Source organism: Heterobasidion irregulare (genome assembly GCF_000320585.1).
Source record: "Heterobasidion irregulare TC 32-1 unplaced genomic scaffold scaffold_05, whole genome shotgun sequence".
In the NCBI taxonomy this organism is placed as follows: domain Eukaryota; kingdom Fungi; phylum Basidiomycota; class Agaricomycetes; order Russulales; family Bondarzewiaceae; genus Heterobasidion; species Heterobasidion irregulare.
The window spans coordinates 1,771,905-1,791,817 of NW_009258201.1; the positions used below are offsets into that span (position 1 = coordinate 1,771,905).

The 19,913-nt window shown below is 54.2% G+C and overlaps 8 protein-coding genes across 8 annotated transcripts; 6 read left to right on the forward strand and 2 right to left on the reverse strand.

Moving 5' to 3' along the window:
* Nucleotides 1–56: 56 nt before the first annotated feature.
* On the forward strand, nt 57–4,806 carry HETIRDRAFT_475457 (uncharacterized protein; the record flags this gene model as incomplete). The annotated part of the gene is made up of 13 exons (XM_009548230.1): nt 57–242; nt 334–1,066; nt 1,164–1,519; nt 1,595–1,686; nt 1,743–2,073; nt 2,143–2,224; nt 2,297–2,352; nt 2,415–2,501; nt 2,553–2,744; nt 2,817–4,342; nt 4,429–4,519; nt 4,594–4,652; nt 4,707–4,806. The coding sequence occupies 10 exons, from the start codon at nt 57–59 to the stop codon at nt 3,546–3,548; spliced, it is 2,847 nt and encodes a 948-aa protein (XP_009546525.1). The 3' UTR covers nt 3,549–4,342; nt 4,429–4,519; nt 4,594–4,652; nt 4,707–4,806.
* HETIRDRAFT_475459 (uncharacterized protein) lies at nt 2,885–5,860 on the reverse strand (the record flags this gene model as incomplete). Its single annotated transcript, XM_009548231.1, has 8 exons — nt 2,885–3,974; nt 4,050–4,342; nt 4,429–4,519; nt 4,594–4,652; nt 4,707–4,804; nt 4,864–4,966; nt 5,457–5,727; nt 5,807–5,860. 8 exons carry the CDS (start codon nt 5,858–5,860, stop codon nt 3,726–3,728), a joined length of 1,218 nt encoding a protein of 405 aa, XP_009546526.1. The 3' UTR covers nt 2,885–3,725.
* A 389-nt stretch (nt 5,861–6,249) lies between these two features.
* Nucleotides 6,250–8,424, forward strand: HETIRDRAFT_444979 (uncharacterized protein). Its single transcript, XM_009548232.1, has 8 exons — nt 6,250–6,526; nt 6,585–6,610; nt 6,673–6,715; nt 6,768–6,852; nt 6,911–7,001; nt 7,056–7,190; nt 7,252–7,778; nt 7,837–8,424. Exons 1-8 carry the CDS (start codon nt 6,499–6,501, stop codon nt 8,060–8,062), a joined length of 1,161 nt encoding a protein of 386 aa, XP_009546527.1. The 5' UTR covers nt 6,250–6,498; the 3' UTR covers nt 8,063–8,424.
* Nucleotides 8,425–10,564: 2,140 nt separating this feature from the next.
* Nucleotides 10,565–11,500, forward strand: HETIRDRAFT_444980 (uncharacterized protein; the record flags this gene model as incomplete). Its single annotated transcript, XM_009548233.1, has 4 exons — nt 10,565–10,882; nt 11,014–11,197; nt 11,263–11,297; nt 11,360–11,500. The coding sequence occupies 4 exons, from the start codon at nt 10,565–10,567 to the stop codon at nt 11,444–11,446; spliced, it is 624 nt and encodes a 207-aa protein (XP_009546528.1). The 3' UTR covers nt 11,447–11,500.
* A 578-nt stretch (nt 11,501–12,078) lies between these two features.
* Nucleotides 12,079–13,294, reverse strand: HETIRDRAFT_125285 (uncharacterized protein; the record flags this gene model as incomplete). Its single annotated transcript, XM_009548234.1, has 6 exons — nt 12,079–12,194; nt 12,248–12,598; nt 12,656–12,946; nt 13,009–13,061; nt 13,118–13,167; nt 13,241–13,294. The coding sequence occupies 6 exons, from the start codon at nt 13,292–13,294 to the stop codon at nt 12,079–12,081; spliced, it is 915 nt and encodes a 304-aa protein (XP_009546529.1).
* A 1,103-nt stretch (nt 13,295–14,397) lies between these two features.
* On the forward strand, nt 14,398–15,663 carry HETIRDRAFT_317056 (uncharacterized protein; the record flags this gene model as incomplete). The annotated part of the gene is made up of 6 exons (XM_009548235.1): nt 14,398–14,540; nt 14,592–14,690; nt 14,743–15,109; nt 15,164–15,235; nt 15,303–15,391; nt 15,453–15,663. The coding sequence occupies 6 exons, from the start codon at nt 14,398–14,400 to the stop codon at nt 15,661–15,663; spliced, it is 981 nt and encodes a 326-aa protein (XP_009546530.1).
* A 1,060-nt stretch (nt 15,664–16,723) lies between these two features.
* Nucleotides 16,724–17,701, forward strand: HETIRDRAFT_417964 (uncharacterized protein; the record flags this gene model as incomplete). Its single annotated transcript, XM_009548236.1, has 3 exons — nt 16,724–16,892; nt 16,940–17,101; nt 17,199–17,701. 3 exons carry the CDS (start codon nt 16,724–16,726, stop codon nt 17,699–17,701), a joined length of 834 nt encoding a protein of 277 aa, XP_009546531.1.
* A 1,274-nt stretch (nt 17,702–18,975) lies between these two features.
* Nucleotides 18,976–19,497, forward strand: HETIRDRAFT_318105 (uncharacterized protein; the record flags this gene model as incomplete). Its single annotated transcript, XM_009548237.1, has 3 exons — nt 18,976–19,078; nt 19,137–19,312; nt 19,375–19,497. Coding segments are annotated over 3 exons (402 nt in total), but the record flags the coding sequence as incomplete, so codon positions are not given.
* Nucleotides 19,498–19,913: the final 416 nt, after the last annotated feature.

Genomic DNA, 19,913 nt, shown 5'->3' on the forward strand with positions numbered 1-19,913 from the left:
GAACATAGAGATCACGCTCCGAAAACATCCTTCGAAGGCAATAGATGAAGAGAAGTATGTGGCCACCCGCTATCTTGACTGTGCACGAATACTCAGCAGATGTCGACACTTGTAGGAAGAAGCTGGGAGGCATATCGCGCGCCGAACGCCTAGTGCGCATTGACTGCCACAAAGTGCACACAGTCGCTCTTCTGACAAATGCGTGGGTGCGAAATAAATGGCTCAGCGATCCTTTGCTTCAGGTATGTACGAGCTTTGTGCCCAGTTCCCCACCATCCTTTCATTGAGGCGACGCGCCAATATCCTCTGCTCGCATGCACGATGCATGTCTAGGCGCGTCTTCTCTCCCTAACTCCACTCAACCTTCAAAACACTTTCGCCAACATTCACAAATCACGCATACCCGATGCGCTGCAGCGCGGGACGATGTTCGAGATGGCCATGCTGCGCTTGGTTGAGTGGTGGTCCCAAGATTTCTTTGAGGTCGTGCTCTCCGGACATCTTCGCAGCCGCATCTTTGACGACGTCCAGTCTGAACTCCTTGCTACCGGGATGGTCGAACCCACAGATCAGAAGGGCAAAGGCAAAGGCAAGGCGCATGAAATCGGTTCAGGCTGGTTAGATGAGGGCGAGGTCGTGAAGAGCGAGAAGAGCCTGATGAAACACGCGTTGCAGAAATGGGGCAGTAGAGACGTGAGTGCTCAGTTATTTACTTCGCTTTGCAGGGCCCTCGGCATTCCTGCGAGACTGGTTGTGAGCTTGCAGAGTGTGCCATGGCAGGCAGGGGCAGGTAAGCCCAAAACAAACCCCAAGCTGAAGGGCATGAATGGCAGGGATAAGGGCAAGGAAAAGGCTGCTCAAGGGAGCGATCATGGTGATGAGGAGTTGGATATGGAAGAGGTCGAGATTCCCGCTACTGGCAAGTTTCCGGAGGGTGGAGAAAGACTCGACGGAGGATTCATTCCGCCGGAGGACAAGGGCAAAGGAAAAAAGAAGGTAGGACCCATCATCAAACTCCGGGCTACGAGGAGCAAGGGACAGACCCTCAATTCAAGCCGGCCGCTTAGTGCGTAGGCATTTCCGTACTTTTCCCAGTCTATATTTATGTGAAGACAGCTGAGATCTTCTGATGGTTGCGTATGATGCCATGATGCGCCTCACAGAGCCACCAGACCCTACTACCACCCCGCCTATTTTCTGGACCGAGGTGTTTTCACGCCCAGATGCACGCTGGTTACCGGTAGACCCCATACGAGCCATCGTCAACAAGCGCAAAGTCTTCGATCCCGCCTCTCTCATATCCTCCGTAAATGCGACGCGCGCAATCGCGCGCACGACCAGAGTCGACAACCGTATGGCGTACGTGCTCGCGTTTGAAGAAGACGGTTACGCACGAGATCTTACGCCGAGGTATGCGCGGGAATACGGTGCGAAAGTCGCAAAGGCGCAGGTCGGGGGGAAGGGAAGACGCGAGTGGTGGACGAGGGTCCTCGGGATCGTCACGAGGCCTTATCGGCTTGTAAGATCATCTCTCTCCTTAAGACAGGCATGGTCCGTTAGACTGAGCCCCGAGGCGCCTTTCGTCATTATGTAGCACCGAGACGACCTCGAGGACGACGAACTTGCCTCCAATCAGATCACCGAGGGCATGCCCACCACGCTCGCCGGCTTTAAAGATCACTCCCTGTGCGTCTCGCCACTTTGTTTCTATCCCTCTTCTCCCCTCTGATCGACCGGTATAGATATGTTCTTGCTCGCCACCTCCACCGCGATCAGGAGATTGAACCCAACTCGCCCGAGCTGGGGAAATTCCGCGGCGAGCCCGTGTACCCGCGCAGTGCCGTTCTGTCGTTGAAAACGGCAGAGAACTGGATGCGCCGCGGCCGGAGTGTGCGCACCGGCGAGCAGCCTATGAAGTTCGTCAAGCAGCGTGCATCGACGATCGGACGCAAGAGAGAAATCGAGGTCCTTAGAGAGGCGGGTGCCACCGCCGATGGGAACGGCCCGGACGTGTTACAGGGGCTGTATGCCGAGAGGCAGACGGAGCTATATAGGCCGCCACCTGTCGTTGATGTGAGTGCGTTTCACGGAACTGAGGTGTCGTTCATGAGTGTTGGATAGCTAATCAAGTTGTCTCATTAGGGCGTTATTCCAAAAAACGATTTCGGCAACATCGATCTCTATGTTCCGTCCATGTTACCAGTTGGGGCGGCCCATATACCCAGTCCGTCTGTTCTCACCAAAGCCTGTCGATACATGCACTGACATGTAGGTTTCATGATCGCCGATCTGGCAGACAAGGGTGCCAGCAAGGTTGCCCGTCAGCTGGGCTTCGATTACGCGGAGGCAGTGGTGCGTAGATGTTCTCTGTCTCCTGGAACATGTCTCGCGAATAATACTTGACGTCTCGATAGACGAACTTTGAGTTCAAAAATCGGAGAGCATTCCCTGTCATCACTGGGATTGTCGTCGCATCGGAGAATGAGCAGACCGTTTTAGAGGTGCGGTTTTCATCTGAATGCCCCAGTGGTGCTACTGATGCTTTTCTATAGGCTTGTTGGGAACACGAGCACAACGCAGCAATCAAAGAACAGGCCAAGCGCCAAGAGGCGGTGATCAAGCGCTGGACGCGGCTAGTCCATGGACTGCGGATACGACAGCGATTGCAGGAGCAATACGCTGGCAGAGGAGATGATCAGGGTCTGGGCAAGAGTATCGAAGTGACAGTGCAAACATCGCGCCCCGTACGTCGACGTCATTCAGCCTTTTGCCCGCCTGCTCTTCTGGTTTTACAATCGAATTTTCTGATTTCCCAGGACGCTCAAGCATCGGGCGGTTTCCTCACGACAGCGGACGACGTCGTGCAGCATTACTATCTGCCCAAGTTCCAGCACCCGATCCTCGACTCTGCACCGGATGCGGCGGCGGCGGCACATGCCGATCCTCAGCCTGGTCCCAGCACCGCGCCGTCAGCTTCGTTGGGAGATCGCGGGTCGCCATCGCTCGTAATGGAGACCGTCGACGACAGCGATAGCGATATGTCATCCGTGTCTATCCCGCCACAGCCCGTGAGAGGTGGCGCGCCCAAGTCCATGGCGGAGCTCGCGGCTTTGGATTCGGTGCATCAGAGTGCGGTGGGTTCGCGCGCGTCATCGACGGCGATGGTCGCTCGGGATCAGCCTGCGGTCGCGGAAGCTGAAGCTTATCGGCCTTCGCCTGCCACCGCGGGCACGAAAGCGACGCCTCGTGGCAGGGGTGCAAATCACGCCTCGAGCTCTGGGAAGAGCACACCGTCGAGAGTGAGGGGGCCACCGGTGAAAGGCAAGAAGAGGGTCAGGGCCGGTAGCACGAGCGCCGAGTCCGATGTCGCAGATGGGCCGAACCAGCCTCCGCCAACAAAGCGCACGAGGGGGAGAGCGTCAGCGCCGGCGCCGGCGCCTACCCCTGCTTCCGAGCGGGTTCTGCGTAGTCGTCGGGGCAAGTCGGTCGCTCAGCTCCAACAGGAGCGGGAGCAGGATGAGGCTTATAGACGCGCGATCGAAGACTGAACATCTTTTTATTCGCAGCGACTTTTACATTTTTCGTCGTAATGAGACTGCCTACATCGACTCTCGTTTTTCGTGTGTATGTAAGGCTATCCGTGTGTATCCTGAGACGCGAGAGCATCGTCGCGTCAGCGAACGGATGTCATCCGAGATGAGGGAGGATCGGGGTAGAGGGGACCTCTACGTTTCATCTATAGACGGCCCTGCCGTGACATCGGATGTCTGAGACGCCGGGGTTCGTGGGGATGGCGCACTTTCGTGTTTCTCCACTGGGCAGGTGGGGCTTTGGGTGGCCACGGCAGGTAGCAGGCATGCGAAAGTGAGGTAAGACGTGTGTCCGCGAACTTCTTGTATGACCTTGGACACGATTTGTGTCGTGGCCGGGGGAGGCGTCGGTACTTCACTGGTGAGGGCTTTTGGGTCGACAGGCTGGGGAAGCGTGTCTGGGTTTTCTTCCATTGTCACATCTCGCACCTCGTCCTTGGCCCCGAGGGGGGCCACAACAGATGCAGGGTCCTGCGCTGATGGACCGGAGGAGCCCTGGGCGTCGCCCCGAGTCTCGTCTTCAGTCTTTACCCTCTTAGAGCCTGTCGCATCGTTGTCCTCTGGGCCCCCATCCTGCTCCCTCTTCCTTTTCTCCGCATGCCGTGCACGTGCATTGGATATCTGGCGCAACCGCTTCTCTTCCCGTTTTCGCTCGGACTGCTGCAGCTTCTTGCTGACCGCGCCGATAGGAAGGAGCGTCGGCACCTCGCTGACCTCGTGGGGTCTGAGGAGCGTCTCGTACATCGTGATGTCTGGGCGTGCAAATTGCGCGGTGCACGCGGGAGCCGGGGCGGGTGAGCTGTCTGGGCGGCTGTACATTTTCGCGATCCGCGCGCACCTGTGAAGCCGGCATCGTTCAGCGCGCTGACGGTGCGCAACACCTGCTCTATACACGGGCTGAAGCAGCAGATTCGTGTGATGCAGTCTCTCTGATGGACGTGAGCGCATCGGATAGCAAATAAGTTCTATAGCAGCCGGGGCGCGGAAATTCACGGCCACGCACGCGTAATGCCCTTTTCGCATGTTCGACTGCTTCCCATGGTGCGGGAAGGTCTAAGAAGACTGTCCCAAAATTGAGCCAAGGACGTCAGCCGAATCGGATGAGGATAGTCGTACCCGAGTCGGCAGTATCTTCCACGGTGAAGCCGTCCTTGCAGACATTTCTGTGGGTAAGGGTGACCACGTCCGACATGCCGTGCCGAGTGAATTCATCCCTGGAGGACAATGTCAAGCGAGCTGCCATCGAACGCGGGGGTGGCGAGGGAGGAGCTACCTTGCCTTGTTCGCTCTGGCCTCATGGAACTCGTAGGACCATAATTTCCCAGTGGAACCGACGGTCCTCGCGACTGAATGCGAGAACGAGCCTGAGCCGGTGCCTTCACGAACTCTAAGTCAGCCCTGAACAGACACGTGTTTAATGGAAAAAAACGGAATGGACGTCTTGAGGGTCAAGACGTGGGCGCCAAAGGCTTCGATTGGACAAATTGAAAGACAGCGATCGGAGAACCCAGCCAGGGAGGCCGAGAGATACGCAGAGACACATGTGGATCTCGGGCCAGACTGATACCTAATATTGGCAGCCAATCAGGCGCAGACGCGCAACGTTGCCTGCCATCGGTGCCAAAACAAACTATGTCAGAGCGGGCTGCGGTCTGGAGAGTGCAAGCCCGTCCGTTCTCCATGCAGGACGCGGTGAGAGGCTGGCGCGACGGAAATAAACGCAGCCATGGCGGTACCCGAGATACCGTCATCGCGTGATAGACCATCAGACCACGGCGATGTATTCTGTGAGAATTCTGAGGGCCGCAGAAAAGACTGGAGGACTGGTCCGAGCGATCATTGATCCGGAACGCAATAATCACGTACCAGCTTCAATGACGACGCTGCCTGGGCGGATGTTTAGCCATGAGGTGATGAAGGCGATGTCAGCGATGTAGAGGATCTGTGTTCGGTGCGGGAGAGCGAGCGTCCAGAGCTCAGGAGTGGGGCGGAGGACGTGTATGAAGCCCTTTCCCGTGCGAGAGGCCACCTTGGAGCCATAGGGAAGACCAAGGAGATCCGAGTGTCGGTAGTTGCCGTACTTGCTGTTGAACTCTTTGCCTGGGGTGACGATAAAAGACTGGACCATGTCCCTCGTCTGGAAGGATAAATTTTACGCGTGCACGGAGCGGTGAATGGTAGGAAAGGTGGCGCAGAGGGTGCGCGGAGATGCTCACCAGCCATACTATGACGAGGTGGCCAGGTGCGATTCGAGCATCGGAGGACCACATCTGATTCAGCGCAGGCTGGCGGCGGCGGACTGGACACGGGACGAGCGACTGCAAGCAGAGCGTGGGAAAGACGGGTAGGGAAGGTTCAGATTTGATGGATCTTAATCAGCATGCGCGCACGCGGAGCCGAGATTGGGGTGAGATTCGGGAGGACGAGCGAATCTGGGAGCAAGCTGGGCCCCTGGGAAGCGCCTGGCTGCGGGTGCGGCAGACGAACGGAAACAAAAAGAGAGAGAGAGAGGAAGGCGGGGGGAGGGTGGCTGGGCGTGGAGAGGATGCTCAGGCGAGTGCCGCTGTGATGCTGGGGCTGGGGGGGGGAGGCGGAGTCTGAACGGGGGGTGCGCGCTCAGCTGGGACGAGGATGGGCGCCAGTGTTGTCGTCTGCTTATGTTTGTTGTAGAACGCTCTCCTGTGTTATTTAACTGTCGCAGTCGCGTCCGTTAGCCTCCTCGTTTGCTCCCGCAGACCCGCCCCGGACGAGACCCTCGCCACTCCCCCACTCCCATTTTCGGTACAATATCCGGCACCTTCCAGCCACCGCCGCATTCCCTTCCTTCTCCTTCTCCCTCTCCTTCTCCTTCTCCTTCTCTCCCCTTCCTCCTCCTCCTCCGTTATACCCTCCGTTCTCCTCTTCGCCCATGGACTCCTCGCCCTGCGTTTCGTTCAGTGCGTACCCCGACCTGTCCCCATTTGATATCTCCTTATCCTCTTCCGCGTCACCCAGTCGGCATCGTGGATTTCACAGAGAATGTGCGGCGTTCTTTTCAGTCTGCCTTCACCCTCCTCATCCGTCATAAATTTCAACCATCCAGGCCCGCTGGGTGTTTTTGACCGAGTCCGTCAGCGACTTGTTGGGTGAGACTCTGCCGCATTGTCTCTGCCCCCGCCCCCAATTCATGCGTCCTAGGCTACGAACCACACGAACTCGTCGGCACCCCGTCCCTCGACCTCGTCCATCCTGACGAATTTCCCCAGGTCAAACTGCTTCACTAGTGCGTCCCTCCTCGCATCTTCCGCTCTCCGTCACCGTGTCCCAACCGCCTTTCCCAGTGACACAATACGACAAGACAAAGCCGCCGTCCTCGCATATCTGCGCATGAAGCACAAAGACCCATACAAGGGCTACATACTCTGCGCAATAGTAGGCTCTTTGATTATTGCTTCGAGATGCTCTTTTCTGACGCCAAACGTCAAGTCTCGGACCGTCGCACATAACGTTCTCGTCGGTAGCGTGTCCTTTGCCGCTATGGGCCCGAAGGCCATGCACAACGCCTCGACGGCCCAGGAAATCACTATAATTACCCCTTCGGCTACAAACTTCGAATTCAGAGTAAGCGCCCTCGTTGGGCGAGACTCTTCACATCGTGTACTCAAGCCCTTGTTCTTTCCAGCGATGGAACGATCCGTCACCGATGCCCCCAAGTCCCATCCAGGTGCCTTTGCTAGACTCCCTCACCGACCCTGGCTCCCCGGAATCAACTACTGAATCGACCGCAGACAGCTCCACCAGCAAAGAAACTCTGAAGGACGTCGAAGACGATAAAGACGAGGATGCCAAAGACAAGGGTCAAGACAAGGGCAAGAGCAAGGAGAGAGAGGTTACGCCCCAGCCGCCGGTGCCCAAACCAGAACCTATCACCTTTGATCCTCTGCCCAAACAGTCTATCCGGACTGCCCTGATCCTGGATCGCTTCTCTCTGAGCTGTCCAATCATCTACTGTTCCAACGACAGCTTTCTCTCAACGACGAGAATCATGGGTCGCAGCTTCTTCGACTTTGTCATCAAGAGGGACGAGGAGCTCGTTCGCAGCTGGATCGACGCTGTAAAGGGATGGGGAGTCAACGAGCGAGGGCAGCCGAGTGATGGTGGGTTTGGCTTTGGAAAGTTCACGCTCTCCCTAGTGGGTAGAGACTCGAGGTAGGCGCGACACTCAGCCTCGCAGTCGATGACTCACCTCATTGATGACGGGCGACAGCGATCGACACCCCGACCCGCCACCATCGCGACACCGCCACGGACAACACGGCGGCCCTGGCGCCAGGGACTCTGCGGCGCGATCCCACGCTCACAGCGCCGCACCTGCGACAGCACGCTCGCGTGTGCGGACGCGTGGATCAAACCAAGACCAGGAAATGGCAGTTGACTCCATCTTCTCCGCTCACTCTGACGGGCTCATGGTCATCCTGCGGCATGCGGCATAGACTCGCAGTCGACATCGGCTCGGGTCGCAGTCCTGTTGCCCTGTCCCTGTATTCTTGTTTTGGTTCCGTCCGTCATCATGTGCACTCCGTACTCGCCTGTGCTTTTTGTTTGATGTGCGCCTTATTATTGGCCATTTGCTATCCGTACCACCGCTGAATACCCCGTTCGAGCCGTTTGTCCAGTTACACATATGTAGAACCACTTCCCTGTCTATCCCTATCGCTATGCGCTTGCCTTCCCTGTCTACGACTCGCCATCCTCCTCTCTGTACATGTAGGTTCCCCGTCGGTCCCCGTGTCGTATGCGAACTGTGTTTTTCCTCGCAATTGCAATCAATGTCATTTAACATGTTCCACCCCAATCAACTTTGCGCGCTAGTGCCCAGCATCCTCGGTGGAGTGTCATGTGCGTCCCTATCCAGCTCAGCGCCGGGCGCGCGCTCTGCCCCGCAGATCTGCTTCGGGCGTAGGGATCTCGTCTCCCGAACAGCGGCACGCTAGCTCGCGAATGTCGAACGCGCCCGTTGACAGGAGGCGGTGTCTCCTCTTCCGCGGTAAGCAGGTAGATCTTGCGAGATACACGCTGCGAGCTAAAACAAATCAGTGGCGGTGCAGTGCGCCTGGCTGCGTTGCTCATCCGCGCCGAGAAAGTCCACAACTCCGGACGGGCGCTGAATCGTCCGCAGGGCGTCCGCCGCTGGCTGGAAAGCTGGAACGATGCACGCGCGAGCTTCGTAGGAACGTAGGTCGGGTAAGAACGAGGCTCTGTTCCCAGGTGCGCAGGTGCCATTGTTATGTCGTGGTTCTGCAACTATCTGTCGCAAGCGCTCAGGCCACCGCTCGGCGCACATTCGCGTACATGGCCCTCGCAAGGTACGGCCGAACACGGCCGTCCGTCCGTCCGTCCGTCCGTCCGTCCAGAGGCGCCCTGCACGCGCATGCGACATGCAATGCGCTACGGCAAACGCTTTTCTTCCGACATTTCCTTGGCGCCCGCCGAGAGCGAACCGACGAGACGTCGTCCGGGCGCAGTTGGCGTCTTCCAGCGTCTTCCAGTCGCCATCCTCGTTCTTCGCTGGACACGGAGAGAGATACACTCCGCAGGAGATCTTCGGGGCGCTCGAGTCCGTGCGTGCCGTCGAGTAATCAAGTGCTCGAGTATCCCGGGGCGATCAGCGGGCCTGATGCTTCGACGCAGGCTCCCGTGCGCCCAGGGCCGAATGGGGTTTTGTAAAGAGCTGACCACGAGCGGGCGAGCAGGCGAGCTATTATTGCGTGCGTCCACCGGATCTTTCCACTCCAGCGAGCAAACTGAATCTATGAGCCTCGAAACGCCGGAGTCATCCGAGAGCGTGGAGCAGGGGCTTCGTGGGCTGAATTTCGTAGGTCAATTCCAATGGGAGAGGACTCACTCCGGGAGTCTGCCGTCCTTGAGCTTCTTCTGACCAAACACAGACGGGTCGGACGTACGCGAGTCCCGGAATGGGAAGGCTATTAAAACGATACTGCAGCCGTGCAGCTGTCCAGTCGAGCGAGGAGCGACGGAAGAAAGGTCTTGTTCTGATGGCGTAGTGACTATGCCTCTGCGGGACTGAGTATCTGACCCCTGGGTGACAACAGGCCAAACTCGGCGAAGGAGCTGTCTGGTCTCCCGAGCGATGTATCAGCGCTGACAGTGCGATGGTGCACAGGAGCACTGGCGACTCAAGCTTCAGAATGAGGATGGCGAGATGGCCTGTATGCGCCTAGTATATACCGTAGATAGCTACATTGTGGTGACACACATCAGAATCAGGATCCCCCATGCGATTATTGCTGACCTGTTTTAACTGCTCTGCGTCGAGCTCTGTCGTTGTGGGGTGGATCATTGAAACGCAGAGGCCCTGTTCGATCCTGTTCTGATAGAAGAAGGTTGGCAGTCCTCGGTCCGTCCGTTTCTGAAGTGGATCATAGGACCTGGAACACAGCGACCGCACTGTCGGCTATGGGTCTAAGCTCGAGACATACACGGAAATGGGAAGTGTCGGATAGCTTCAACCTCTGAAGCCATAATGCACGACGCATGATGCACGAAGAGTTGACGTTAAAGCTTTGAAGCCTTGAAGCTTGAAGCTTTGAAATTTGCAGGTCGTGCAGTAGAAAGAGGCGGAAGGGCCATTGTCGAGTTCCAGGGGTCTTGCTCCGATCGCGACTGCCCGTGAAAATCCGCCAGAGCAGCGCTTCGAACCTGGCCAACGCGCCTGCTTGTTTGTCTGTACATATTCGCCTCGAACATCTGGCCTCAGGATGTCTGCTCAAAATCAGGGCGATGCCCTGATCACTTCTAGCGACCCCCTGCATGCAAGAGCCCTTCTCTCGACGTCACTTCCGAACAACTGATCCTGATCGATCCTCCAGCCCGCGAACCTCATCCCCGAGCTCTGTAAAGGTTTCTACAACCTCGGATGGGTGACGGGAACCGGAGGCGGTATCAGCATCCGAGTCGGGTGAGTGGCTCTGCCCATGCCCTCGCTGCCATTCACGTTGACGGCGGGCGTTCGCACCAGCGACAAAGTGTACATCGCGCCCTCCGGAGTGCAGAAGGAGCGGATCCAGCCGACACACATCTTCGTCCTTCCATATCCGCAATCACTAACGCCAGACAACGATCGGCGGTTCCTCCGCAGGCCCACCGCGACACTCAAGGAGTCCGCCTGCACCCCGCTCTTCTGGAACGCCTTTGACCTGCGATCTGCGGGAAGCTGCATCCACACGCACTCCCAAAACGCCGTGCTCGCCACGCTTCTCTGGACAGGACCCGTGTTCAAGATTTCTCATCAGGTCAGTGGGCCTGCTCCGTGCTGCGCATCGCGGTCGGATACCCATAACCGTGATTTATTTTGGATGGCGTTTAATAGGAGGCGAGTGCTTGTCTTCGAGGTCAGAATCAACAATAAAGTGGGCTGCTGCAGATGATCAAGGGTGTTCGGATCGGCGGCACTGGACAAGCGCTGTCGTACCTCGACACGCTCGAAGTCCCCATCATCGAGAACACTCCAAACGAGGAGGATCTCAAGGACAGCATGGCCGAAGCCATGATCAAATACCCCGCTGCCGCGGGGGTCCTCGTCCGCTGTCACGGCGTGTATGTGTGGGGTACGCCCTCCGCGCGACAATCTCGTGCACCGTCCACGCTAACCGCTCTCGACTTTCAAACTCAGGCAACGACTGGGAAAAGGCCAAGACGCAGACCGAGGTCAATACAGTTCCTGCTTATCGACGCCCCGTGCGACGCTGATTTCTGGGAACCCGCTCTAGTGCCTCGATTACCTGTTCGAGATTGCGGTCAAGATGAAGCTGGCTGGTCTGCCCGTGCTGCAAGGAGAAAATGCCGTTACCGCGTAATGTGCACGTCGATACATGATATTAGAGGAAAATATAGGAATTGTATTCTCTCATAGTAGACACATCGGTGCCGCAACACGGCCTCAATAGCCCTTGAAGTAGACATCCCGGCGTAACGGTATGGGTGCTCGTGTGACGATATGGTCAGATCAGGAGCACGGACGGCTTGTTCGAGGCTGGTGTCTGGATCCTTGGACCCAGCGTCGTGTATCTGACGATTCGGAATACGAAAGTCGTCATATCGCCTGCTGATGTACTTGTGGGCTCGCGTGCGACTGATGGGCGGTTGGGTCAATTTAAACTCCTCAGCCAAGTACAGGCGTTTCGGCACATTTTGTCGGAGAAACCGCGGCATACTGATCGTCCGCTTTCTACAAGAGTCAACAAATGGAGTGCAAGATCGACGTCCCCGACCAGTCTGAAATGCAGACCGAACTAGGACTCTGCGCTTGTGCGGATATTGCGTCTCTTCTCCCTAACATTATATTCTCATTCGATTTACGAAGATGGCCGCTTGATATATCTTTTGGCCAGCAAGTCAGTCGCACAGGAAGTTAGACATAAAAGAAGGTTACGAAGCTGTTCACGGGGTGCAAATACACGGTATACAACACCACTCTACCTCCGAGCTCTCACACCGTCCAATTTCTGATTCCTTCCTGGGTTCTCTCCATCACTTGCAGTAGGGCAGGCCTGCCTCGGCCTTGGTATAATGCAAAAAGTGCAGAACTTCCCGCAAATTTCTTGCCTTTCCGTGCAATGTTAGTATCATGTAGATGAATGCGATAGTGAAGCCCTTACCGTTCTCCTCTCCGCATCGATTACAGACGATGGCGACGGTACGTCTGGGTTCGATAATGGCGGGAGGCTGATTCACATCGTCTCCAACATGCGCCCAGAGGGGCCGCAAACGGGAGGCCCAGTAGTTGAGAGTATGCCAGTCTTCGGCTGTGTCCTCGTCAACACCGGAATCCAGCCAAGCATTGAGCAAGATCAGTAGATCTGTGCCATTCACTCGGCAATAGTCCGCAATTTCGTATGGACCATCTTCAAGCGTCCAAACAGCGGGGGGCTGTGGGTTCAGGTCCATGCATATTCCAAGACTCACGGTGTTGAGTGGGGCAGGGAGGTTGAAGGTCACGAACCCAGTGCCTACGAACCGCGAGCATGCATGAGTCTCAATCTCACAGTCAGAGCTTCGGGATGAACCTGGTTTCGCCCATGTTTGATCCGTCTCAAACAGGTTTGTTTTACGATAGCCACCAATTCGTTCACCACCGGGGCCGTGTACGACAGCACTGTTGGCACCGATCGCGTCGATGATATGACCGTTAGAATCCCTTCTTTTCGTGATCTCACTCTGTTCTAAGCGTTCTGGGTAGCCAGCGACAACATAGCAGTGCAGCTTTTCTGCCATCTCAGCACAGAATCTCGAGGTGGGTCCGGTGTGGGGATGCTCCAAGAAAGGCGATATCGAGGCAGCGTCGCGAAAAACATATCCTGAGTATGAGTACACCGCAGCTCAGCGCCTGTGTCGGTTCCGCAAGATGAAATGTACAGACCACTGAAGATCATTTCCGGAAGAACCAGAAGATCGAGCGAACGAGGTTGAATACTGGAACGACGACGCATTCAGGTCCGTCACAGGGAAAGCTCAATCCAAGAGCTCACTTGGCACACATCGCATGAGCCCGTGCAATATTTTCCTCGACATGTCCTATCTGAAAACGTATGGGGCGCACGCATCGACATTCTCGACCAGTTGGAATCTGATCGAATGCGCTAAGTACTGACTCGTGGGGCGAACTGGATGACCGCAATTCTCAGAAGTGGATATGTCGACGCCATCGTTGCTAATGGCTTGATAGCATTCCGTACGAGGGAAGACAGACTGTGAATCCTCTCCCTGTTGGTCGGGAGGAAGAGCTGGACGGGGCGGTCTCTGGTTCCTCCGGTCACGGTGAAGTCGCAATAACGTCACTAACAGTCACACCTTGCTCGCGACTTTGGAACCACCTCTTGTAAAGCGATACGGCGGCGTGCAATGCTTCAACGAGATGTGCTCAACAGTCCCCGCTTCAGTGAGATAGGAATCTATTTTTAACGTATTAGTCTAATCATGCTTCTAATCGTACGTTCAATTCACAACGTTATATGATTGACAACGCAACTTTGTCTAGACCTCTGGTCTGGTGCCAATCCTTCGTCGGCGTACGCGCGCAGACCGTGACGAGATGCGTTTTCGAGACCTCCTATAAGTCAGCTTGTATCCAAAGTGGGACGAATAACATGTGCGTTCAAGGAGGCCGATGAATACGCTGTTTGGATAGTGACCGGCATGCAGACGTGAGTGATCTAAGATTCTATATCTGAGTTCATATCCCCATACTCTCATGTAGCTCCTGAGAGAACTGCCGCCGACCTTGCTGGCATGGACAAGTCCATTGAGCTGTCCAGGGCAAATATTCTGTGAAAGCCATGAATATCGATTGACTGTCATCGCTCATACTTTCGAGGCACGACCTGACGCGATCCTGTATTCTTTGGAGGCCTATATGGAAACTCCTATCCTTAGCGCTCAGCCGTAACCGCTGGGTGCCGCTGGAACTTTGTACCAAACATTTGATTATCAATGCCGAGACTACGTGCAGAATGAGTTGTTTCACGGTGAGTGAGCGTGTGTTTCTGGTGTACATATAGATTCTGACCGCAAGCCTTCCTGTGGGATGTTCAATCTTTTTCAACAGATGTCCATCTTTCTTTGTGGGTCTTCCTTCGCTAGGAACTTGCGAAGTTACGCGGAACTGAATCTATGAAGCTCCGTGAGACCATGTAATGCTCCGGATGAAGGTCATGCAATCATGTGTTTATTCTTATTGCGAATGCATCTCGGTGTATCATAAGGCAGCGTGGAGTTAGCGCTCGTCAGTCGTACTGTTTCCCCGATCATCATGTCTGAGACAACGACGCCTCCTTTTCCTGACGCCATTCCAGTCGCCCCTTTGCTGGTCATTAACCACGCGCTTATCAAGGCGGGTGATCGGGACGAGATCGATAAGCTCTGGAAAGCTGCTACCGAGCTGGGTTTCTGGTAGTGCGTATATATTTGATCGTCATGTTCATCAATCTTTCTACAATTCAACAGTACGAAGAATCATGGCATGGACAAAGAAGTTGAGGATATGTATGAGCTGAGCATGAAGACTCTCGAGTTGCCATTGGAAGAGAAGATCAAATCTGAGGGGTACGAGACACTGTCACACGCCTGGTATTGACTGTCCATCCATATCTCTCAGGCATAAGCGAAACGGCCGTTGGGTAACTGACGAAACTGGCTCCCCTGACAATATAGAATTCATGGATATCGCCAAGGATGATATCCTTGCTTGGCCCGAACGCATTCTTCGGTCATATCCACACACCGTCAATGACCTTACTATAGAGTCCACACTCAAGCCTTACTTGCTGAAATCCCTGGATCTTTGTTTCACTGCTTTCAACATCTTCGATGGCAAATTCGGCCTGCCTGGTGGTAGACTTGTACAGAACCATACGGGCGACAACATCAGTCGTTCGGAGATACGGTGCATCAGGTGTCTTCCTCGACCTGAAGTACCAGCACATAAGTTGAGTCTCGGTGTGCACACTGATTTCGGTTCTATGGTATGGTACTCCGCCTGGTACCTTGCATATGGGTGCGCTGACCCTCGCTTTCAGACTATTCTTCACCCTCGTCTCGGAGGGCTGCAAGTTTTACCTCCCGGGTCTAGCGAATGGTTATATGTAAAGGTAAGGTCAGTTGTTTATCGTCGACCTATATGCAGCTTACCTAGGAGACTTCATCTTTTCAATGCAGCCTGTACCTGGCTATGTAATCTGCAACCTCGGAGACGCGATGGCGATATGGAGTGGTGGAATCTTGCGGTCTAATCAGCATCGTGTCGTGTCAGTCTATGTTATCATTACTTCGTCGATTTCAGACCTCATTCCTTTGCCCTCCGTCTAGGAATCCTCCCAAGGAGCAGGCCAGTCTTGTCAGATGGTCACATGGGTACTTTACGCGGCCCAACGACAACTGCATTCTTGCTCCCTTGGTAACGAAAGCGCGAAGATCGCACAACATGCGGCTCAGAAAGCCAATTGGAAGGAGAATCCCAACTTGCGACCTCAGACCGCGGCTGACTGGTATGTCAGACGGAACAATCTTATGGCGTTGAACACCTTTAAGGTCGGCCAGTTTGCTTTTTTTGACAACGCATTATATCTGACATCAGGTCTGAAGGGCCCGGAGTCTTGGTGGGCCAGCAGGGGTACAGAACATACCGAGATTCCCGTGACTTGAGTGGGGCAAGGTTGGTCTGTATCAGCGGACCATTCCGCTTGATAATTTGTCAATGTCAGTCTGTCAACATATAGCCTCGACGCTGTCAGGTTTCTGATGTCTTGTCCTTGCATAGGGTTAGGATGGTGTAAGTACTATGATGAAACGAAGCGCAAACATGAATGTTATGTATGATCACGGTGTGCACTACACCACGGACTTCGCTGTTTGAATGGCGCTGCAATACAACAGCGTCACTGCCTTCGAAGGATCCACCCAAAACAGGGTCTGTCATCTGGAGAGTCACAATGCATAGTCATCACACGATCTCCCTCAAAAATCAATGGTGTTGGGGAATTAACGTGTCGACTTTCATCCGTGTAATGTTTGTTTCTCTATCTAGATTGAAAAATGCTCTGATATATTCCAAACTCTAGCAGTACTAGTTCGTCGTTGATAACACCAAAGCTACGCATCAGTCGGATGTCTTGTTGAAACTGTTCGATGGAACTTATCTACTTGAACAGTCGTTTCAGTCTCTGACAGCTGTGCGTGTTGAGGCATGAGAGTGATCCGGGTAAAGAACCAGATCAAAGTCACCCCACGGGCGTCTCGCAAATCGCTATAAAGCTAGTGAAAACCCGCATATAATGACGATTATTTATTTGTTCTACAGTAACCATTCACATACCACAGTGACCGCTCATATGTCTTTAGGTCAGTCAATGAAGCATCTACTTCATAGAACCGTCCTAAATCCTCTGTCTTCTAGTTCTGGCTCCACATATGTCTCGCCCTAGCCGTAAGGCTAGTCGGGCCATGCGCGCTTCTGTCCCTCACTCTGCTGTGCGGTGTGATAGTGCGAAACCGAGACAGTGCGAAACCGAGCCGATGCGTTGATGGGCCCTTCTTGCATAGATCAATAGACACAAACACTGGTGCCAAGTATTCGGATAATGAAGGTGGAGAAGAAAGGCATCTTGTTAGACAGCGTGCGTATACATCTTCGGGCTGTATACAGGAACTCAGGAAGCTCAAGACAAAGAAGAAGAAGGCGCGTGCAAAAAGGCCATGAGGGAGTTGGTCCAGAGCTCGATCGATCGATCACAGCTCATCTCCGTTCTAGTATGTGGTTTTTGTCTTCGCCCTCTTCGTGTAACACTATCTCGCAGCTGTACAACTCACTTTATACCCAATCCTAGACGACCTTCTTCTCTGCAATGGAAGCACAGCTTCTTGGCAGTGCGATTCCCGATTCGTCAAGCCTGCCAGCGTCATTTCCCAGGTATCTGTTGTATGCATGATCTGTGCGCTGATCGTGCACTCCTTTGCTGGTATGTATTCCGTTCAATTGAACACTCTTCACTTCACCTTCTCTTTATATCATCGCATGCCATCTTCCGCCATCAATCAATGACCGTCCTGTTTCAGCAATTATCTCATTCCTCGCAGCCTTCGCGCTTATCCGATATAAGCTCAAGGAAGCAAAGAAGGAGGAGCTCAAAGTTGAGGGTTTCGCCTACGCGTCGCCTATCTCTGCCGAAGCACAATCTATCGCTCAAGAGGGAACGGATGATGAGCCATCTTGCTCGGACCCTAAACTTTCGAACCACCCTAGCACCGTGGACCTAGCTGATCCTACCTTTCCACCTATTCTGTCCTATCACTACACCCCCATCAACTTCCCCATTTTCGCCACAGATCCACATTTAGAACAAGTTGGTCCATTCCGCACGCGTCAGCCTCCCACCGGCTTGTTGGAACGTGCACATACATTGTGCATATCAATGGCCACTGTGGGCTTCATTCTCATCATGATTGGGATCGTATTTTGGGCTTGGGCGCAGTTGTCCATAAGTGTCTCTGTGGCGGCGACTGCAGCAGTGGTAATGTGTACTGGGCCGGCCGTGGGGATCTTGTTCTTCGGAGCGTGAAGCAGAGGTACTGTCTTATCGATGTATCGACTCTAATTTGTTCGCTCAAACATAGTCGTTCTAATCCTCATTCTTCCACATGAAACAGACTACTCGACAGACCACTCTACCTAACAAGGCGTTGCCAGATATCCCAAATATACTACATGCTGAGTTTGATGTAGTGAAATCTCACTGCTCCTTTTGGAGTGGGTCGAGCTATCCTGATTCATCACTGTTATCTTGTACGCTTTTAGACTATGTACGCCGCGCCCGACATGAGACTTACCCCACATACATAGCCCATCATTGATCGATCATTGCGTCCCAGGTCCATCTTCACAGCTTTCGAAGATCAGCCGCTCAGTGTGCAGGTTCGTCTCGAACTTGACGTTGTTCGCACAGTTTATCTACTCTGTAGTGACGAGTGAGTCATTTGCTGCATGAGTGAAGGGTAGGTTGCTGACTCTAATCTCTTCTGCTCCAAGGAGTTAATGTAGATCCTGTTACTGGCTCGTCGTGATGTTCTGTCTGATATGTGAGCATGATGGGATCCCCAGGACACGTTCGTACGCCACAGGTACATCAATTGATGTCTATCACAGAACACCTGTGGTGCGCCTTACTGCCTGATTCAGAGTCTCAACTTTCTAGCTAGTATGAAAGACCTTGAATATAAAAGTCAGTCGTCTTGGGATTGTCGAACACTCACCCCTCTAGACTCCCAGCTTCGCAGAGTTAACCTTTCTCTGGATAGCCGCCGGATTACAATGCCATCCTTGTCGAATGCCCACGATTTTGGCTACGAGATGCTGATAGATGCCGTTACACTATGCGGTTCAGCATTTCTATTTGGTATGCTTACTCTACATTGTGTACGCTATGCAAAGCTGATGAAACGGGTCACCACCACTAGGCATTTACGTCGTTTTGATCTCTTTCTCCACAGTCATCCTCGTGTGAGCGATGAATCTGCTTTACCACGACGATCGCTGACTGCGGCTCATGCCAGTCGAAAGGGCTTAGACTTCAGGGCGAACAAAGTGCTGCTCGGAGTAACTTTTGTGATGTTTTTGACGTCGACTGGATATGGCGTGGCGCTCTTCGTCGGATATATTCAACAAGTCCTAGGCCTATCCTTTGTGCAACAAGGCGGTGCGCAGGGTGACGAGATATATGCGGCCATGGGGTCGAGCTTTAGCCTTGACATCGCGCTTTTTTACTTGTCATTTTTCAACGTCTGTCATCCTTTCTTGACCGACTCAACATTCGAAGCTTATATTTCCATTCTTTAGTATGTATCTGGTGATGCGATCATCGTTTGGAGAGCATGGGCCCTGTGGCCTGATAACAGGAAAGTCGTCATGCTTCCCATAGGGCTGCTCATGGGCTCCATTGGTGAGCATTTCCTTGCCTATCCCCGAGCGCAACGAGCCCCAACATATTCCGTCCACAGTGTCTTCATTAGTGTGTGGAGGGCTCGAAATTCGAGCGTTCCATACCCAATCCCTTCGGATAGAGAAGATTGGAGGCGACGCTCAGCTCGCGAGCTGGGCGCTGTCGCTCGCGACGAGCGTGGTGGCCACGGTGCTGATCGCATACAAAGCTTGGTTCGTCTCCAGTTTGCTTCGGGTCGTCTAGCAAACCAATTGCCGAACGCCTCACCCTCTAGGGTACACCGCAAGTTCATCCAGTCAAATATGAGCGGCGGCGGCATCAGGAGGTCAAAGGCCGGGAAAATCATGTCGCTTTTGGCCGAGTCAGGTGTCGTCTACTGCCTTGTGTGGGTAAGCCAGTATACCACAGTCGCCACCTAGAATCCAAGGGTTGAGCGCCTTGTATACTCGCAGATCGCTCTCATATTCACTTCGTATATCAATCTCCCCAACGACGACGGCTTGGCAGGGAACTTATTCTTGCCACTCAGCGTCCAAATCACAGTGCGTGCATATTTACACCTCACATACCCTGGACCATTGTTCGCTCGTGCGTGCACTGAGACTGACAAGCGGGGTCAGGGCATATACCCTACGATCATCATCGTCCTGGTCAGCCTCGAGAAGACAATCTTGGGCGCGCCCAGCCTGACTACCGCGGGCTTCGGCAGCAGAACAACGCGTCTGCAGTTCGCCACCGGACCCGTATCAGAGTCCTTGCCTCGCCCTCAGAGCCCGCACGGGGGCGACAGGGAGGATGCGCCGAAAAGCGAAGGGGTTTAAATATTTTTGAATCG